At 45.4% G+C, this 18,976-nt stretch overlaps 1 protein-coding gene across 4 annotated transcripts; it reads right to left on the bottom strand.

The window, feature by feature from the left end:
• Positions 1-6,324: 6,324 nt before the first annotated feature.
• Positions 6,325-18,525, bottom strand: LOC125353291 (prion protein). Of its 4 annotated transcripts, none has more exons than XM_048348849.1 (3): positions 18,384-18,525; positions 14,921-15,019; positions 6,325-7,859 (listed from the first exon to the last, which is right to left on the bottom strand). In XM_048348849.1, the coding sequence occupies exon 3, from the start codon at positions 7,850-7,852 to the stop codon at positions 7,112-7,114; it is 741 nt and encodes a 246-aa protein (XP_048204806.1). In that variant the 5' UTR covers positions 7,853-7,859; positions 14,921-15,019; positions 18,384-18,525; the 3' UTR covers positions 6,325-7,111. The 4 variants fall into 4 exon arrangements, with proteins under 4 accessions (XP_048204806.1, XP_048204805.1, XP_048204807.1 ...); XM_048348848.1 differs by lacking the exon at positions 18,384-18,525 and adding an exon at positions 18,186-18,287; XM_048348850.1 differs by lacking the exon at positions 18,384-18,525 and adding an exon at positions 17,332-17,399.
• Between the last annotated feature and the right edge of the window lie 451 nt (positions 18,526-18,976).

Genomic DNA, 18,976 nt, shown 5'->3' on the forward strand with positions numbered 1-18,976 from the left:
CCTCACCATCCCAATGTATATGCCCACTGATATTTCACACAGCTCACAGAGTTGGCCATTGATTGCTAATGTCTAATTCTTACCCATCTTTATAATAAGACTGGAAAGGCAATAACCCTCTCCCTTCATTTACAGCCACTTCCCATTCTTCCATCTCGCTCCCAGCCCTATCAGTCATTAACCTACTTGCTGTCCCACACATATGTTTATTCTGGCCATTTCCTATCAATGGATCATACAGTTCATGGGCCTTTGTACTTACCTTCTTCCATTTTGCCTCATATTACCAGGTTCATCCATAATGTAGCATGTGATTGGGCTTCATTCCTTTTTATTTGCTGAACAGGATTGGAAGACTTACATAGTTCTATAAGGAAGGTAGTCCTTCACCTTGAAGGGCACATATGCTCTTTCATTCTATGTTGTGCTTTTATTATTACAAACTAAAGGTGCCTAATAAAACAAGGCTTATGTTGTCCAATAACTCTAGAGAAATCATGTGAAAAGCAAGAGGGCAGTTTTCTGCAGCCATTTCCCACAACTTGGCTGTACAGAACACACAACCGATCTTAAATTCATTTGCAGCATTGGTCTCCTGGGAGCCTCTAAGGACTGAAATCAGCCCATGGCACAGCCACAAGGGGCCTCTTTCATGAGTTACAGCTACAAATCCTAGTCTTAAAATTCTCTTACTGAAAGCCAGGCATGGTAGAACCCATCTGTAACCTCAGCACACCAGAGATAGAGACAAGAGGATCAAGAGGCAGGAGGATCAAGCAGGAAGTCTGGGCTCTAGAGCAAGACTCTGCCTCAAAAACATTCCTGAAGTTGAAAATGGTCTCTGATAGATTTCTTTCGGGAATCTGAGCTCTGTCTTTATTCGCCAGAGGTTAAAGATATTTCTTAAAACATTATCCCTGTTTCCTGGCCCTGAACGGAAGCCAGAAACCCTCCTTCTGGATTGAGTTGACCCATCTATGGTCTGAGCAATGCTTTAGGAATATCACTGAGCAGTGTGTCAATTGCCTCCTGGGCAGTGGCATAGAGAAAGGGTCTTTAGAATGGTGAGAAAATGCCTGCTGGAAGAGCTGGAGGGGAGTCAGAGACACCCAGAGAAAAAACAAAAATAAGACATTGGCTGGAGAAAGAAATGGTGGACTCCCTTCTCACTGGGTTCTTCAGTGGCTGAGCCAGGCCAACAGGCACTTGGCTAGGAGCACCTGGAGTGTCCAAGTTCCTCTTCGAAGAACTCTGTAGTGGGGGCCTAGGGAAGGTGAGCTTCAGCTATCAGGAAGCCTGATGTGGCCTGAACACATGCCATGGCTAGATGGCTGGCTGAATGCGCTGGGCATGTCTAGGCCTGAAGGCAGAGGCCTCGCCAGCCAGCCTTTCCTGGCTCCACTCACGGCTGCAGTTTAATTAACTCTTCATCAGCAGAGCTCTGCATCAGGGGTGTGTGTGTGTGTGTGTGTGTGTGTGTGTGTGTGTGTGTGTGTGTGTATGCCATGTATTTGTGTGTAGGAGGCACATTATCTGCCTTAGTGGTTTGGATCCTCAGGGACTTGAGCCAAACTAAACAAATTTGGTTATCATGAAACTGTGCTGGGTGCCAGCATGGGGGCATAGGGACTGGCAGGTATCTCTTGTTTTGTTTTGCCAGTCCTGGGGCTTGCACTCAGGGCCTGAACACTGTCCCTGGCTTCTTTTTTGCTCAAGGCTAGCACTCTACCACTTGAGCCACAGCACCACTTCCAGCTTTTTCTATATATGTGGTGCTGAGGAATCCAACGCAGGGCTTCATGCATATCGAGGCAAGCACTCTACCACTAGGCCATATTCCCAGCCTTGCTGGCCGGTATTTCTATTGCGGGAAGGCACCCTTGAAAATCCTAAGGCAGTGATTGCCTGTGCATGTGATGAGGTGACTCAGAAAGTGGGATGTTTATTCTGAAAAGCCCAGAGTAGTGTGTGAACATAGGCCCCTCGTGGTCCTGGTGCTGCCATAGAACTGGGCTGAGAGGAACACATATATGCACCTAGGACATTTCTGAAAAGGTGGTATCATGAGCTGAATTGCGTTCTCACAAAATTCATGTTGTAGTCATAACCCCTGCATCCCCAAAACCCCAGAATGTGACTGCATTTGGAGATGGAATTTTTTTTAAATCTTTTTTTTTTTTTTTTTTTGGTACTAGTCTTGGGGCTTGAACTCAAGGCCTGAGTACTGTCCCTGAGCTTTACTCAAGGCTAGCACTCTACCACTTCTAGCTTTTTTTAGTGGTTAATTGGGCATAAGAGTCTCTCACAGGGGCTGGGGAGATAGCCTAGTGGCAAGAGTGCCTGCCTCGGATACATGAGGCCCTAGGTTCGATTCCCCAGCACCACATATATACAGAAAAACGGCCAGAAGCGGCGCTGTGGCTCAAGTGGCGGAGTGCTAGCCTTGAGCGGGAAGAAGCCAGGGACAGTGCTCAGGCCCTGAGTCCAAGGCCCAGGACTGGCCAAAAAAAAAAAAAAAAGAGTCTCTCACAGATGTACTTGTCCAGGCTGGCCTCCAAACCATGGGATTCTTAGAGCTCAGCCTCCTGGGTAGCTAGGATTACAGGTGTGAGCCCTAATCCCAGATGACTGGATTCCTCATAAGAAGAGTAGGAGACTAAGAGTAAGAGACATAGACAGACAGACAGACAGACAGACAGACAGACAGACACAGAGAGACAGGCAGAGAAAGCAGACAGAATGACTTCTATGTCAAACTATTCACAAACTCATGACACAATTCTGTAGTGCATTATTTTGTGGGAGAATATTACCTGCATAATCTTAAGTGACAGAATGAATGTCTCTGGATGTCACCTTCTAAATTAGAGATCATTGTGATGATCTGATAAGACCAAATATACCAAGGGTTGGCCACAGCGACGACACATGGTCCATTCTCAGCAATGACATTTAAGTCTGAGAAAGTCTACACACAGGAGGCTTTGGGTTTCAAGGCAGGGCAACCTCCTAGGTCTTTTTATGTTCCTGTAGAGCAGTGGATTTTCCTGTACTGGGACTATACCACCACCACCAGCAGCACCACCAGCAGCAGCAACTGGGAATTTGTTAGAAATGCAAATTCTCCAGCCCTAGCCAAAGCTCTGGGGGCGGGGCTTAGCCCTTTGTGCTCAGTAATCTCTCAGGAGGCTTCTGATAGGAGTTCTACCTAGGTGCCCCCCACCCCCAGAGCCTTGCTACAGGGTGGTTTATGGGTCCAGTGTGGCATCATGGAGGAGCCCATTAGAAAACCTGTGGGTCAGGTCCAGTAGGCTCACATAACATCCAAGTTCGAGGAGCTCTGTAGATCAGGGAGGGCCATTTCTATACAGGCCCATGGACCAAGTGTGGCTTCCAGAGATCATGGTGGACTCACAGGAATGGGCAGGGGGGATGTAGAGGCTAGTGCAGAATGGATTGAATGCTGAGAACCCAGAAAGGAGGCCACCCTTCCAAGGTGGAAATTACTTACAGAAAGCTTAGTCCAGTCAGTGAGGTCAGACTTGGAGAGGCTGGGGGTCTGGATTAGGGAGGTAGTACAAGCCCAAACTCCCTCCAAAGGCAGAGGACAGTCCTCTGGTCACACTTCTAGGGTGGTAGTTGTAGTACTTGGATTTGAACTCAGAGCCTTGGCACTTGCTAGGCAGGCCTGCTGCCATTTGAGACATGCCTCCAGCCTTATTTACCTTTTTGGTTTTGTTTGTTTTGCCGGTCATGGAGCTTGAACTCAGGGCCTGAGCACTGTCCCTGGCTTCTTTTTGCTCAAGGCAAACACTTTACCACTTGAGCCACAGCACCACTTCTGGCTTTTTCCATATATGTGGCCTTGAATGCCGACTGGCACTCAGACTGTTGCATCAGTACTACAGGCTTTGTGTATGCAAGGTAAGCACTCTACTGTAAGTAGGCCATATTCCCAGCCCCCTTATTTGCCCTTTTAAAGCAAAAATTCTTTATACAACTCACCAGACTTGGGCTGAAAGAAGAAAAGGTGGGGGCTAGAGAAAGGTACAGCTTGATAATATTCACTCTGGTCATACTAATACCAATGTTTTACTATTGTTATATTACTATTGTTATTACAAAGTTGTTCAAAGACTGTTTTTAATGACTTTATATCTTCTTAGTGGGCCAGTTTTGAAAACTTGTGATTATCAGAGTTTATTTTCAAGTAACTATGGAAATAGCAAAAAAAATTCTAGGAAATTTTGGTGAAGGTCAACTTTGAAGTCTATCTGTGCTGGTGCTGGGCTTGAACTCAGGGCCTCAGGCCCTTGCTTTTTCGCTCAAGGCTTGCTCTCTACCAACTGAGCCACACCTCCACTTCCTGAGCTCTACCAGAGAGCACTGCCTGTTGGATTTTGTGTGATTCAGCAGCTTTGTGAATGGTAGAGCTGCCAAGGTGTTGACTTACTTACCTTTCTATCTTTAATACAGTTGTTCCTCTGATCACAGTTGAATATTGGTTTTGCCTTGGACATTTTCAAATCTTATTTTCCAGATGCTTCAATACGCCTATAAAGCATCATCACCCCCATCTCAGGTAACAGGTGCCCCAGTGTGATAAAGTTGGTTCCTCTAAACTTGCCCTTTTGTTTTTTCTTTTTGCCAGTCCTGGGGCTTGGACTCAGGGCCTGAGCAATGTCCCTGGCTTCTTTTTGCTCAAGGCTAGAGTGAACCACAGCATCACTTCTGGCCGTTTTCTATATGTGGTGTTGGGGAATCGAACCCAGGGCTTCATGTATACAAGTCAAGCACTCTTGCCACTAGGCCATATTCCCAGCCCCTGGCCCTTCTTATTCTCCTCTGACTCAGGCATAGAAATACTTAAATACACCCAAGACCCTTTGTGTACTCTGCCTTGACCCCCAGTAGAAGTACTGGCCCTGGGCTTTCTCAGTCTTTAAGCTGATCCTGTTATGCCTCCTGTGTGGGAGGCCAAGCCTCCCTCTTAGATCTGTGAGTGTCCAAGCCCTTTAGTCTCCTTTGCCTCCTCTGTTGGCTTGTTGGAATTATCTTTAAAGACTCACCCAGGGAGGGGACCATGTCAACCTTTACAAAGCAGACACTTGCCAAGGTTCTCAGGCTGTGGTTTCCATCACTATCCAACCTTGTGAAAGCCACACCTTCCTACCTTTAGTAAACTACAGCTCCTGAAGAAAACCTGTGCCAGGGATAACTAAGAGCATCCCAGGAAGGCTGCAAACACGTGCTGAATGAATGGAAAGATCCAGACAGGTGGGAGTGGCACTTTGCTTCAAAGTTGTTGAGTCTGAAGAGTGATTGTCATCAAGGTTCAGAGGAGCTAAGAGTATTTTAGAGCTTGAATTATGAGCAGATATGTCATGAGTACTTCAGTTTGTGAAATTTTAATCAGGAAAATCTATTTTCAGGAGGCAGAGGGGACAGCTCAGTGGCAGAATATTTTCCTAGCATGCACAAAGCCCTGGGTTTAATTCCTAGCACCATACACATACACAGAATGAATTTCTAAATCCAGGATACAAACATGCCCCCAGAGTAGGAGGACTACATTACTCTGGCCTCCTCGGGAATGTCTTTAGTTTACTCAGGGCACACAGACACTTGCAGAAAAAGTGAGACTGCAGCGGAAATAATTAGCTTGTGACAGGAAGTGAGGGGGTGAGGGGCTGAGGAATCAAGGGCAAGAACATGAGGTCACCCATCACCTGAGGCTCAGACCAGAACTGTAGTGACACAGTGGGAAAGTATTGCCAACACTAGGGTGATACTTAGCTTCTGTTTAATCTAGTCAGATAGTAAACATTTATAAATTTTTGTATACAACAAAATAAGTACATGCGAAGTTACAAATATAGAAAATATAAAGTACATGCACATTGCAAAGACCAACGAAGGCGTTCGCTTTGGGTTTTTATACAAAACTATTCAGTGCAAGTCGTAAGCCTATGGGCCACGCAAACAAAGTTCCCACATATTGAGTATTTAGTACCTAACCAAATGATTAATATGTTCGACATTGCAGATGTTAACTGCTCTAAAAAAACTCCTAAGTCCATCATATGCAGTATAGACTTTATATATATTTTACATAGAATATCCACAACAGGGCAAGCCAATAACATCGCCTAAAAGTAACACATACCCACTAGGTGACAATGTTGAATAATTTAGGGAGTAGCTTTACCTTACTTGGAGGACATTAACAGAATTTCCTTTTCTACTTGAAGTGGATTGTATTTCTGTCAGGTGAAACTTCAGACTTTTATTCTTTACATTTTGGAAAAGATTATTTCCTTGTTCTTTGACTTAACACCAATTGTAAAAATCAAGGATGTGACAGAATTCTGGTTGATAGCCACGAGGTCGAATGAAGACACAAGCACTTCCTACCGGCTTTATCACACTGTCTTCTAGAAACATTCTGTTTTCACAGCTCTGGCTTTCCTTGGTATTAATATCATGACAAAAAGCATCCCAATTTCCAGGAAATGAATAAAGGTTTGCCTTCAGTGTTTAGTATATAATTCCCTTCCTTCCTTCCTCCCTCCCTCCCTCCCTTCCTTCCTCCAGTGGGCTGAGCCTGCGGCTTAAGAGCTAAAATTTTTCAGCATTTAAAATTATTTTATTTTCTATGAATGAGTATATATGGCCTCTATCCAAAGTTAGCAGAGACGCTGCCAGAGATGAAAAAAAAAACAATAACAAAGTTTTCTACATGTTACACAACCAGTACTAAGCCCAGGTGTTCATGCCCTGGGTCCTGGATGCTGGAGGAGACAGAGGAGCTCAGACAAAAATATTTCAGGACTGTTTTGAAATTACTAGGCCAAAAATAAGCCTAGACAACCCCGTGATTATTTGCTGTTCCATTCTTCCTGGCCAGGCATTATTAGCATGGACCAAAGAAGGCTTCGCTCCACCTTGAATAAAGAGCATCTGGATCTACCCTACACTTCCCAGTGCCTACAGGCGACAAAGAGAGAAGCAAGAATGAGACCACCACTAACAGGGTTGCAGGCAGATTCCCCCCCCCCCCCACCCCGACTGTGAGCTCGATGGACTAGATGCTGCACACAGGAAGAGCTCCTCACCCCACTATCAAGAAGATGAGGAAGGAGATGAGGAGGATCATGGGCAGGGAGGAGAAGAACACAGCGGCAGACCGAGGTTCATAGTAGGCTCGGGATTCCTTCTGGTACTGGGTAATGCACATCTGCTCTACCATCCGCTCCATGATCTTCACATCGGTCTCGGTGAAGTTGTCTCCTTTGGTGGTGGTGGTCACCGTGTGCTGCTTAACCGTGATGTTGACGCAGTCGTGCACGAAGTTGTTCTGGTTGTTGTACTGATCCACGGGCTTGTAGTACACTTGGCTGGGGTAACGGTTCATGTTCTCGCGGTAGTAACGGTCCTCGTAGTCATTGCCAAAGTGCATAAGGGGCCTGCTCATGGCGCTGCCCAACATATAACCCCCCAGGCCTCCCACTACTGCCCCAGCTGCTGCTGCTCCTGCCATATGCTTCATACTGGTTTTTGGCTTATTGGGCTTATTCCACTGATTGTGGGAGCCACCACCCTGCCCCCAGCCACCACCGTGAGGCTGTCCCCAGCCACCACCATGGGGCTGTCCCCAGCCACCTCCATGGGGCTGCCCCCAGCCAGCACCACCCTGAGGGGGGTATCGGTTGCCTCCAGGGCTCCCCTGCCCTGGGTATCGACTCCCTCCAGTGTTCCACCCTCCTCCAGGCTTCGTCCGCTTCTTGCAGAGGCCAAGGTCACTCCATGTGGCCACAAAGAGAACCAGCAGCCAGCAACCAAGGTTCGCCATGACTGACCTGCAAACGAAAGGAGAGGCTATCAGTATCCTACATTGAGATGAAGCCACGTGTGTGTGTGTGTGTGTAAGAGAGAGAGAGAGAGAGAGGATATTGGGGCTGGGGCTTGAACTCAGGCTTGGGCACTGTCCCTTAGCTGTTTTGTACAATGCTGGTATTCTACCATTTGAGCCATAATTCTACTTCTGGATTTTGGGTGGTTAATTGGAGATAAAGAGTCTCCTAGATTTTTCTGCTTAGGCTGGCTTCAAACTGCTATCTTTAGGTCTCAGCCTCCTGAGTAGCTAGGATTACAGCCCTGAGCTACTGCTTCTGGCTGAGGTTAAACCACCTCACGTGTGCTCAAGAGTCAACAGGTGCATGGCAGTGGTCTAGAGTGTCCCCATTATGTATCCCTCACACCCTGCACTTCTCCTGGCGGCACTCAGGAGAAAAAGCAAGTGGAAGGCAAGGGCAAATACAACTCATTCTTTCACTCCCAGCTCAAGTTTGACCTTCAATTTAATTCCAGCTGCCTCCTGGAAACTCAATAAAGGCAAAGGTCAGCAGTGCGGTTCAGCATAGAATTAATTGGCCACAACTGATAAACTGCATCGGTTTGGGAGGAACTACCAACTCCTGGTGGGCTCACCATGCTTGAACTTCTTTAGAATGGTGAGTTTTGGAACAGGCGACCCAATGGAGACTCTGGGATCTGTGTTCTGCAGGCCATTTTAAGGGACACTGACTCCTGTGGGCTGTGGGCCTTCTATTCCAAGAAGACTCTTACCCACCAATATAAATCTCACTCCTGGGACCCAAGAGAGAAGTCCACAGCTGCTGTGGGTGCCACAGAGACCCTGGTAAACCCTCTCTGAATAACCTGCTCCCAGAGTGGCAGAAGAAAGTCATGGGTCTAAATGCCTAGGTAAGAAGCCTCCCAGGTAGACTGAGGCAGGAACTGAGTAAGGTTGTTAACTTGCCCAGAGTTATCTCTCTTCTGCAGGGATGTAGGCAGGGAACAAGTTTCTCTTGGAGGCTGGGTGTGGTAGTCACAACTATCATACTAGCACTTAGGAGGCTGAGACAGGAGGATCTTGAGTTTGAGGCCAGTTTGGATTACATAGTCCATGTCTCAAAAAACAAAATAAAGGGCTGGGAATATAGCCTAGTGGTAAAGTGCTTGCCTCGTATACATGAAGCCTTGGGTTGATTCCTCAGCACCACATATATAGAAAAAAGCCGGAAGTGGTGCTGTGGCTCAAGTGGTAGAGTGCTAACCTTGAGCAAAAAGAAGCCAGGGACAGTACTCAGGCCCTGAGTTCATGCCCCAGGACTGGCAAAACAAAACAAAACAAAACAAAAAAAATAAATAAAACAAGTCTATTATTTGTTGCCATTTTTTTTTGAGCTTGGGCAGTGCCTGGCACCAACCAGGCCACAAAGTTCTCAGTTAAAGGAAGGAATTGATACCCTTTGGATATGCATGCCAGGAGTTTCCTCAAAGGAATTGTCAATACGATTTCACTAGAAATAGAAAGTACCCAGGACTTTCCAAGTCCCTTGGTGATTTCATCATTCTTTCTATAGACAGACAGACAGAGCTGCTTAAAGTGGGGGTACTTATGCTGGGTTACAGAAGTACAGGCACACAACTTGCTGAACAAGTTTTACTTCAGTATTTCATATCTGATGAGTGAGTTATTTTCTTCTACATTTTGGTACAAAGCACCCTTTCTTACAGCAGGGCTAGCCTAGTTTAGGAAGCAACAAATGACCCAACTCTCCCAGATCACAATTGAGGACACTTTGTAGAACATATTTTCATCAGTCTCCTATCAGTTTTAAGATCTCCTTTACCCTGGAGGCTGTGTTCCAAGGGCAGAGGTCAAAGGTAGAGAGTGGAATGATGGGATGGTATCTCCTGTCCCCCAGGGTCAAACCCTGTACTCCACAATATCACTGCAATGGCAAATGCTGAACACCATAGTTACTCTTGTCCCCAGCACTATGACCTTTAGATTAAACCAAAAAATTAGAAAACAAGTTTTCATATCCTGTAGAACCAATGACTAAATGACATGATATACTCAGAAAGAAATGTAACAAATGAGTTCATGTCTTATTTATGTTTCTAACAAAATTAAAATTGCAAGTGTTGCCTTGGGGGTCAGAAGTAAACCAGATATATATGAAAATTACAAGCCTAATTTAAAGGACTCAGATCATACCACTTGTGAGTTTTGGAGGCTTCTTTGGGTAAGGCTAAGGAGCAGAGTCTGTGGACCTGTTTTTTTAGTCTGCTGTGTCCCTACTTCTGGAGGTGTGGCACCCCCATCCCAGTATTCTGCAGAACTGCTTTCCCAATCAGCTCCTCCTCATCTTATCATGGAGTTCAGCTCTCAGCCTCCACCCTGAGCACACACCCAGAGAACTCAAGCAGGTCCCCTTCTAAAGGTCCTAGTCGAACTGTTTGATGTCAACACCTCATTCACCCCTGAGGCTAACATACTGGTATTCTTCTTGGGGGGTGTGGGGGCAGCCTTGAGCTTGAACTCATAGCCCAGGCACTGTTTCTACACTGCTTTTGGAGATAAGAGTCTTAAGGATTTTTCTGCCTGGACTGGTTTTGATTTCAGCCTCAAGGTTAGTGTTCTACCATTTGAGATATAGTTCTACTTCTGGTTTTTCTGGCGGTATGGGTGAGTGGGTAGTTTATTAGAGATAAGAGTCTTAAGAACTTTCTTGCCCAAGCTGGCTCCAAACTGTGATCCTTAGATCAGATCTCAGTCTTCTCAGTAGCTAGGGTTACAGGTGTGAGCCACCATCAGCACCACCCACCCAGCTCCTGGAGTTATTCTTGAATTTTTCCTCACAACATCTTGTTTGCTCTATCAGAAAAACTATCAGATCTTATCAGCTTCTCTTCAGCTTCTCACATTTTCCAACACTACCATCTTAGTTGAAGCCTCTATGGCTCTGTGGAGCTCCTAATTCGGAGGACAGTCTGTGCCATATGGATGGCTACATAGCAGATATGGTGCCCAGACTTCTGGACCAGGTAGCTGTGTGGCCAGAACACAGAATGGGTAGCAGATCTGGAGGGAGCCAGATAAGGAATCTGGCAATGCTGTTGCTAAGCAGTATGTAGGATGGGAGGTAAGAGCAGTAGTGAGCTTCAGGAGCCTGGGTGTGGGGAACAGCTACAGATGTTGGCAGGCCTGAGAGCTATCAGAGCACAGCCAACAGGACCAGAGCCCCGGCTTGGGCAGCGAGCAGCACCGCACCACAGCTGAGTGTTGTGTGTGAAGCTGGAGCTTCATAGAGCTCATCAAGACAGGATCATTGCAGGATCCATTGAAAGGAAGAAAAGTGACGATTATGAAAACGATTAAAGACAAGACTTCAACATATTACTAAAGATCAGTACATGTTTAGCATTAAAATGCTATCAATATGCCTAGAAGACACTTAAACTCTTAGAACACAAATATACTCTGCTAACTTGACAAAAATTATACAACTAAAGTAGTAAACACAACAGATTACCTTTGACTACATCTCATTTAAGATCAGAGGCAAAGTGAAAAAGGCTCCCCCGCCAATGAGACATGCAGAAATGAAGCAGCAGGCATAGGGAAGATGTTAAGCTAACCTTTGCAATGAATATGATGATCACATGCAAATCCAACAGAATCAGCAGAGATAATATAAAGACCGATACTGGAATTCAGCAAAATTGTAGGAGGTGAGATCAAGCCTACAGAAACCAACAGCATTTCTTTATACTAGCTATGATTGACCAGTAGAAAAGAAGAGATATTCACAATTGCCACCAAACTGTGATGTACCTAAGGAACTGACTTCACTAAGAAAAGAGAAAACTTGGGGTTGGGAATATGGCCTAGTGGTAGAGTGCTTGCCTCATATACATGAAGCCCTGGGTTCAATTCCTCAGCACCACATATATAGAAAAAGCCAGAAGTGGCACTGTAGCTCAAGTGGTAGAGTGCTAGCTTTGAGCAAAAAGAAGCCAGGGACAGTGCTCAGGCCCTGAGTCCTAAGTCCCAGGACTGGCAAAAAAAAAAAAAAAAGAAAGGAAGAAAGAAAAGAGAAAATTTCCACGAGAGAAAACATTGAATGTTAAAATAAAGAACATAGAACATAGTCTGAAAAAATTGAGAAGGTTATTTCATGGTCTTAATTGGGATAACTTGGTCTTAAACTCTCAATTATCCTGAAATGAACAGATAATACAAGAAAATGTCGACCAACATTCTATGTAGGTTAAAAAAAATGTTTCTGCCCTCTGAAAGCTGGGATTACAAGTGTGTGCCATCATGCCCAGCTCAGGTAGACTTTTTTTTTCTTTAAAGTTCATTAAGTGCCTATGGAAAAAAAAATCCATAAATAGCAAAGTTAACCTTACAAAGGAAGAGTAGAGAGGAGAATGTGTTCTATCACACCTAATAATCCATAGGACAGGATGATTAAAAACTCAGGAACACAAATACATGTATATTCTGAACAAGGATGAGGTATACAATAACGCAGGCACTACAAATCAATAAAAATGGCAGGACTGATGCTGTCAGAGAAACTAGATAAAAATAAACATGGATCCCTAACACTACACATAAAAGTGGACTCTAGATGGATCCCAAGATGTAAGTGTAAAAGATAAAAATAGTATGGTGCTAGCAAGACCTCATCTCAGGTTATCAAACTGGGTGTGGTGGCTCACATCTGTCATCTCAGCTATGTGGCAGGCAGAAATAGGAGGATGGAGGCCCAGGCCAACTTCGGCAAAAATGCAAGATCCTATTGGAAAACAAAAACACCTAAAACAGAAAGGAACTGGGTGTGGCTCAATGATTGAGTAAACCATCCCCACATATTTTAGAACAAACAAGATCATCAGGATGGCAGCGATTTGAAATGAAAGAGCAGTGGAATCACCTGTAGTTATTTAGAGTGGGAAAAATATTTCATAATGACAGTTAAAAACTCAAAATATCTCAACTTTAACCTCAAAATAAACAGTAGGCCTCAGATGAGGAAAGCTGTTCCAATTTTGCTGAGACATGAAAGAGAAAGACATCCATTCATGGTTTTTGGCAGGGAAAACCAATAAAGAAAGATACCAGTTCACCTCCAGGTAATTCATGAAATTAACACAATTTCAGAATCCAAGAAAGGTTTTGAAGAACATGGTAAAACGATACTCAAAAGAAAGACGCTGAGGGTATAGCCTCATTAGAGAACACTTACACAGGATTGCCCAGGCCCTGGGGTCGATTTCCTGAATTGAAAACAAAAACAAGACCCCCAAAAAGTGAGGGCTGGAGAAATTGAGTATTAGAAATTTGAGTATTAGAATACAATACAGGGGCTGGGGATATAGCCTAGTGGCAAGAGTGCCTGCCTCGGATACACGAGGCCCTAGGTTCGATTCCCCAGCACCACATATACAGAAAACGGCCAGAAGCGGCGCTGTGGCTCAAGTGGCAGAGTGCTAGCCTTGAGGGGGAAGAAGCCAGGGACAGTGCTCAGGCCCTGAGTCCAAGGCCCAGGACTGGCCAAAAAAAAAAAAAGAATACAATACAGGTGTACAATACAGGTATTAGAATACAAAATTACAAGATACTTGAAGTTTAATTGGTTAAACTGAGAGTGGTAATTATGAGATATGCGTGCACACACATACATATGCATACACACATGCACACACGCCTTGAAGAATTTGATGCAAACTTTTGGAGAAAAAAATTAGGTAGAGTTCTTTTTTTCTTTTTTGTTGGTTATGGGGCTTGAACTCAGGGTCTGGACGCTGTCCCTGAGTTCTTTTGTTCAAGGCTGGTGTTATACCACATTGAACCACAGCTCCACTTCCAGCTTTTTGAGTGGTTAATTGGAGAGAAGAGTCTCACTAGGACTTTTCTGTGTGGGCTGCCTTTGAACCACAACCCTCAGATCTCAAGACTCTTGAGTAGCTGGGATTACAGACATGAGCCACTGGTGCCCAGCTTTTCTTTCTTTCTTTTTAATATGAGCATTAAGTCCCTGGTGCATCACCTGAATTATCTGAGATCTTTTTTTTCATTAAAAAAAAAAAAAACAAAAAAAAAAAAACAGCTCCCTAGAACACACTCCAGGCCAGCCTAAAAGTGTTTACTGATGGGATTTCAGAGGCTATTATAAAAGCTTCCCAGAGAAGCTTTAACTTTCATAATGCTTTTGTAAAGAGGACTTACCCTTTTTCCTGTAAGCAATCACTATAACAGCAATAAGTAAAATATAGTAGGACAAAAGGACTGTCTAAGGAATTGTGATAAAAATTCTCCAGTTGTGTTTGGTTAAGGGTAATTTTATAACTATTATTATCCTCCATAAATACAAACGTGCTGTGAATATTTAATATGCAGCCATTCTCAGCTGAAGTAGCTGCCTTGGAAGTAGAAACAGGATCTGCAAAGGGAGAAGTTCTGGAACAGGTAAGTTAAAACTACAGCGCAGCAAATCGTCTCCCTGGGCTTTGTCAGCTGGTGACAGTCATGTTTACTGTCAATTTGCTGCAAGGATGTTTAGGCTATTGTTATTTCACCATGTTATTAAAAAAACAACCCTTACACAATGCAGGATAGTTTTATATAGAAAACTGCAGTCCTTTGCTGTCAGAAATCAAGCTGACTTCTGGACAACAAAGAGGAAATAGGGCTGGAAGCTGGTGGCTCATACCTGTAATTCTAGCTTCAAAAGATCTGAGGATTGAGGTTCAAAGCCAGCCTAGGCAGGAAAGTACTTGAGATGCTTATCTCCAAATAATCATCCAAAAGCTGGAAGTGGTGGAGTGCCAGCCTTGAGGGAAAAGGTTAAGGGACAGTGCTCAAGCCCCAGGACCAGCACACACACTCTCTCTCACACATACACACTAAAAGAAAAAAAGAAAGACAGAAAAGATGTAATTAGGTGTGAATTTCATAGTACCAAATGGCCTTTGGAACAAGGACTGGTGATTACAGTCACCCATTTCCTTGACTTTCAATCATCACAAGACCAAGGAGATTCCACAGGGTACTTACAATCTGTTGGGGCTCCTCTAAACAGCCCAGGTACCTCTGTGAAGACAGAATGCTTTGACTTGGCTGAAACTTTTCAGTTTTGAAATATATTCAGGAGTCCTTAAGAACAACAAAAAGAAAAACTAAAATTGATAAGTAAAACTGGTTGTTGTTTTTTTAATGCCTGTACTGGGGCTTAAATTTAGGGCCTAGATGCTGTCTTTTAGCTTTTTCACTCAAGACTGGCACTCTAATACTTAAGCCACACTTTTGGCTTCCTGGCGGTTAACTGAAGAGCTTCACAGAGTTTCCTGCCTATGCTGGCTTTGAACTTTGATCTTCAGATCTTAGCTTCCTGAGTAGCTAGGACTATAGGCATGAGCTATCAGCACCTGGCTTAGAATTGTTTTAAGAAAAAAAGAAAAAAAAATCAAATACACAAATTACTAAGCCATGGATAAATCTCCTGAAGAAAAATAATGAAGTGTTACTTGAGAAAGTAAACAAGGTCAGCTCATTGTTTTTTTCTTTTTTTGCCAGTCCCAGGGCTTGGGCTCAGGGCCTGAGCCCTGTCCCTGGCTTCTTTTTGCTCACAGCTAGCACTCTATCTCTTGAGCCACAGTGCCACTTCTGGCTTTTTCTGTTTATGTGGTGCTGAGCAATTGAACCCAGGGCTTTGTGCAAGGTAGGGAAGAACTCTACCGCTAAGCCACATTCCCAGCTCCTAGGAATGTTTTATGCGATGAAGCAAACATGGTAGCAACCTCTCCCTCTTTCTCTAACATACAGAAAATTGAAGGTCTATTTCATCTTAAAGTTGAAACCTTTTCAATTTTAATAGCCAAATAACAACAAAGAAACCTATAAAATATTTTACAAATACTATAATTTAGCAAAAGCAATACACATCAACAAAAAGAAAATTCAGATTACATTTGATTTCCACGAAGCATTTCCCATTTGAGATTTTTCACAATACATTCATACAGGAGTATGTGGCTTAGTAACCTGCACTTAGATTCATTAATTTCCCCCAGAGATGATGGGCTCCAAAAATCATGAGTTGACCATTACAAAAGATTCCTTTCAGTTAATGTGTGTCATTCTTTCCTAAGGTTGCTGCTGTTCGGTTGGTTCTAATATTAGGCCATTCTACTTGGCATATGGCTTATTTATTTACATATTTTAGTTTAGTTTTTAAACCTTGTTTGTGTCTTCCAATGCAGGTAAATTTCCAGAAGTGAGTTTTTTAGGTCGCAGCTACCAACTAATAATGCATGACCAGATTGTTCTATAAAAGGTCTGTAGCCATTCACATTGTTTCACAGAAACAGAAGGAAGCTTACATACTAATAGTTTCACACTGATGGGTCAAGTCAGTCTTTGCCACAGCCCCAAAGTAGGCATCTTTTCCTATATTTCATGAATGGACAAAAAGAGGATCAGGAAATCTGATAACCTTTCCTAAGTCCCAAAGTTGCTTGAAGAGCCATCTTCTTTCTAATCCCAGCCGCTTGCCACCTGCCTGGATACCTGAATAAGCTAAGTTCAGGCAACCTTCCAGTAGGGGTTGCTGTTACTGTTTGTGTTAGTTTAATGGATGTAAGAGCCAAAGCCCAAATTTGCTTTAATTTGCATTTTATTCTGAAAATGACTCGTCATTTCACTATTTAGCTCTTATAATCTTCTTTTCCTTTCATGAGTATGGGAAGGTTGTGTCAAGTACACATCATACCTAAATCACATCCTGCCTTTCTGTTTCCTTTCCCTTTCCAGAGTTTCAGTGAGTATAGGCAGGCAAAATAGTTCCTTTCCCTTAGTGATTTTTCTCTTTCTTTTTCACCCCTGGGAGAGTCGTTCATTTTTTTCAGGATGTCTGACATCTTAATTCAATTTTCTGTTCCTATTTTTCAGATAATCAGACTTATACAAAAAGCCAGTTGTGGGCAGCAAAGTCCGTGAGACTCATCTCTCATAGATGCCTAGACCCTGAGTTCAAACCCCAGAACGGACTCCAAAAGTGTCTATTCTACCTGCAGTTATTCTGAAAAACATCTCAAGCATTCAGCACATGGGCCACTGCTTTTTAGGCCATGACATGTTAAGTATAGACACTGGGAATGAAACTGAAAAATACAAAGGAGCCACTGCGATTGCAAAGATGGTTGTGACGGTGATGTGATCACGCAGTAAAATTATGTTCGATCCAGGAGAAAAACAGGAAAATCAAAGGGCAGTAAAAGGATTGACATCCACCTTGGCCCCCCGGCCCTGTTTATCTGTGACACTGAAAGAAGGCTCGGGAAGCTCAGGTAGTGAGAGCAGATTATCTACGGGCCTACGCCTTGACATGTTCTAGAGCATCGGGGTCCCGTCCCGCCAGAGGGTCAGGAGGCAGTGTGAGAAGAGCAGCTGTGGGTGCCCGATTTCACCTGAAACTGGAGGGAAAGTTTGGTCCGTGGAGCCCAGGAGGGTTGTGACACCCTCCTGACCCAAGCCACCAAGCCAAGAGGACCCCAGCCCCCCGGGGCGCGCTCATGGGGCGGGGCCTGCTGAAGACCACACCCAACACGGACCGGGGCCCCGCCCCTGCGCGCGGGCCTCCACCCCAGTGTGGTTGCCACAAGGGCGGGGCTGAGGCCTCCCGAGGGGCAGTCGAGGCTTGGAGGAGGAAAGCCAAAAGCCGCGGCCGCCGCCCCCCCCCCCCAGGCTCAGGCGCGCGCGCCCCCATTTCCTGGAGTGCCCCAGAGGCCTCGGGGGCGACCCAGCTTGGCCCATGCTGGCCAACTGGAGGGAGGCGGGGAGCTCCGCGGTTCCCCGGGGCTCCAACTCTGCTCGGCTCGCCAAGAGCCCCAGCCGAGTCATTTTCGGGCTTCCTTGGGTGGCCCAGCCACGGGTGATCGTCCTCACGACCCCGCATCTGTGGCTCGCCGGGCCACACGACTCGCCCAGGCTGCTTCCCCGAGGTGTTAGTGGAGGGGCAACTAGACATCCCTCCCCCACCCCGGTTCCACTAACCCCGATCCCGAAGGATTCATCGTCCACCCCATCCTGCATAAAAGGGGGGCTCTCAACTCCCAAAGCCGCGCCTAGCCGAGTCATCCCAGAAGACAGACGCACCGGGCAGGCCCGAGACGCGTCCGTGGGAAGCCCGGCGTCCTCCGCCGACCAGGTCCCCCGCAGCGCCCCGCCAGGCCGTGCGCCCTGGCGTCCCTGCCCTAATCTGGGGTCCTCACTCCGCGCCCACTTTCGGGGACCCTTTCCAGCCCTCCGCGGGGGTGCCTACCTGGCCGGGTGGGGAGGAGATCCGCTCGCAGAGCTGTGCTGTCGGCGACTGGCGCTGCGCCGGCGACGCGCAGGGAGCTGGAGCTGGGCGCGGAGGGAGGCGGCGGCGCACGCGGGCGGAGGGCGGCGGGGACCAATGGCCGCGCGGGGACCGAGGGCCACGCGCACCGCGGCGGGCGGGCGGCGGGCCCGGGTTTACCTTAAAGGGAACCGGGCTCCCAAGCCAGGCCAGAATGAGTCATAGCAGAAGACCGGTTGAGATTCGTTTAAATATTGGTGTCAGTTGTCACCGCCTCCGCGTGTCATCGCTCCCAGACGTAGCTCATGGAATATACAAAGCATCCTTAATGGGAAATTGAGTCCAGAACCTCAGCGCGCCGTTGTGTAATACAGAAGTGGAGGGAGAAAAAAATGTAAGGCGCATGCGGCATGAGAACGCCATCTCTGGGATTTTGGTAACCAGAAATTTCTAAAGGGGCTTTCGCTGTCCTAAAATTATCTCTATTTGTGAATTTTCACCGAGACCCTGAAAACTAGAGGCCTTAGAAAAGGCATTCACCAGTATCTGTTCATTTATTGACTTTTCTGTCTTTTATTATATGCCAAGGAGATGGTTTAGATTAATGCTCTTTACCAGGACAAAAAAAAAAGCGTTATATTTAAATTTAACATGCCTAACCTTGAGATCTGAAGCAGCTTATTATGAGAGCGAATGGTGTGTTCTTGTTTTATTTGAATGTCTGGTTAAAAACTATTTGGATTCAATAGAAGCCTGGGGAAAACAGAATTGTC

This window comes from Perognathus longimembris, chromosome 6 (assembly GCF_023159225.1).
Source record: "Perognathus longimembris pacificus isolate PPM17 chromosome 6, ASM2315922v1, whole genome shotgun sequence".
NCBI lineage: Eukaryota > Metazoa > Chordata > Mammalia > Rodentia > Heteromyidae > Perognathus > Perognathus longimembris.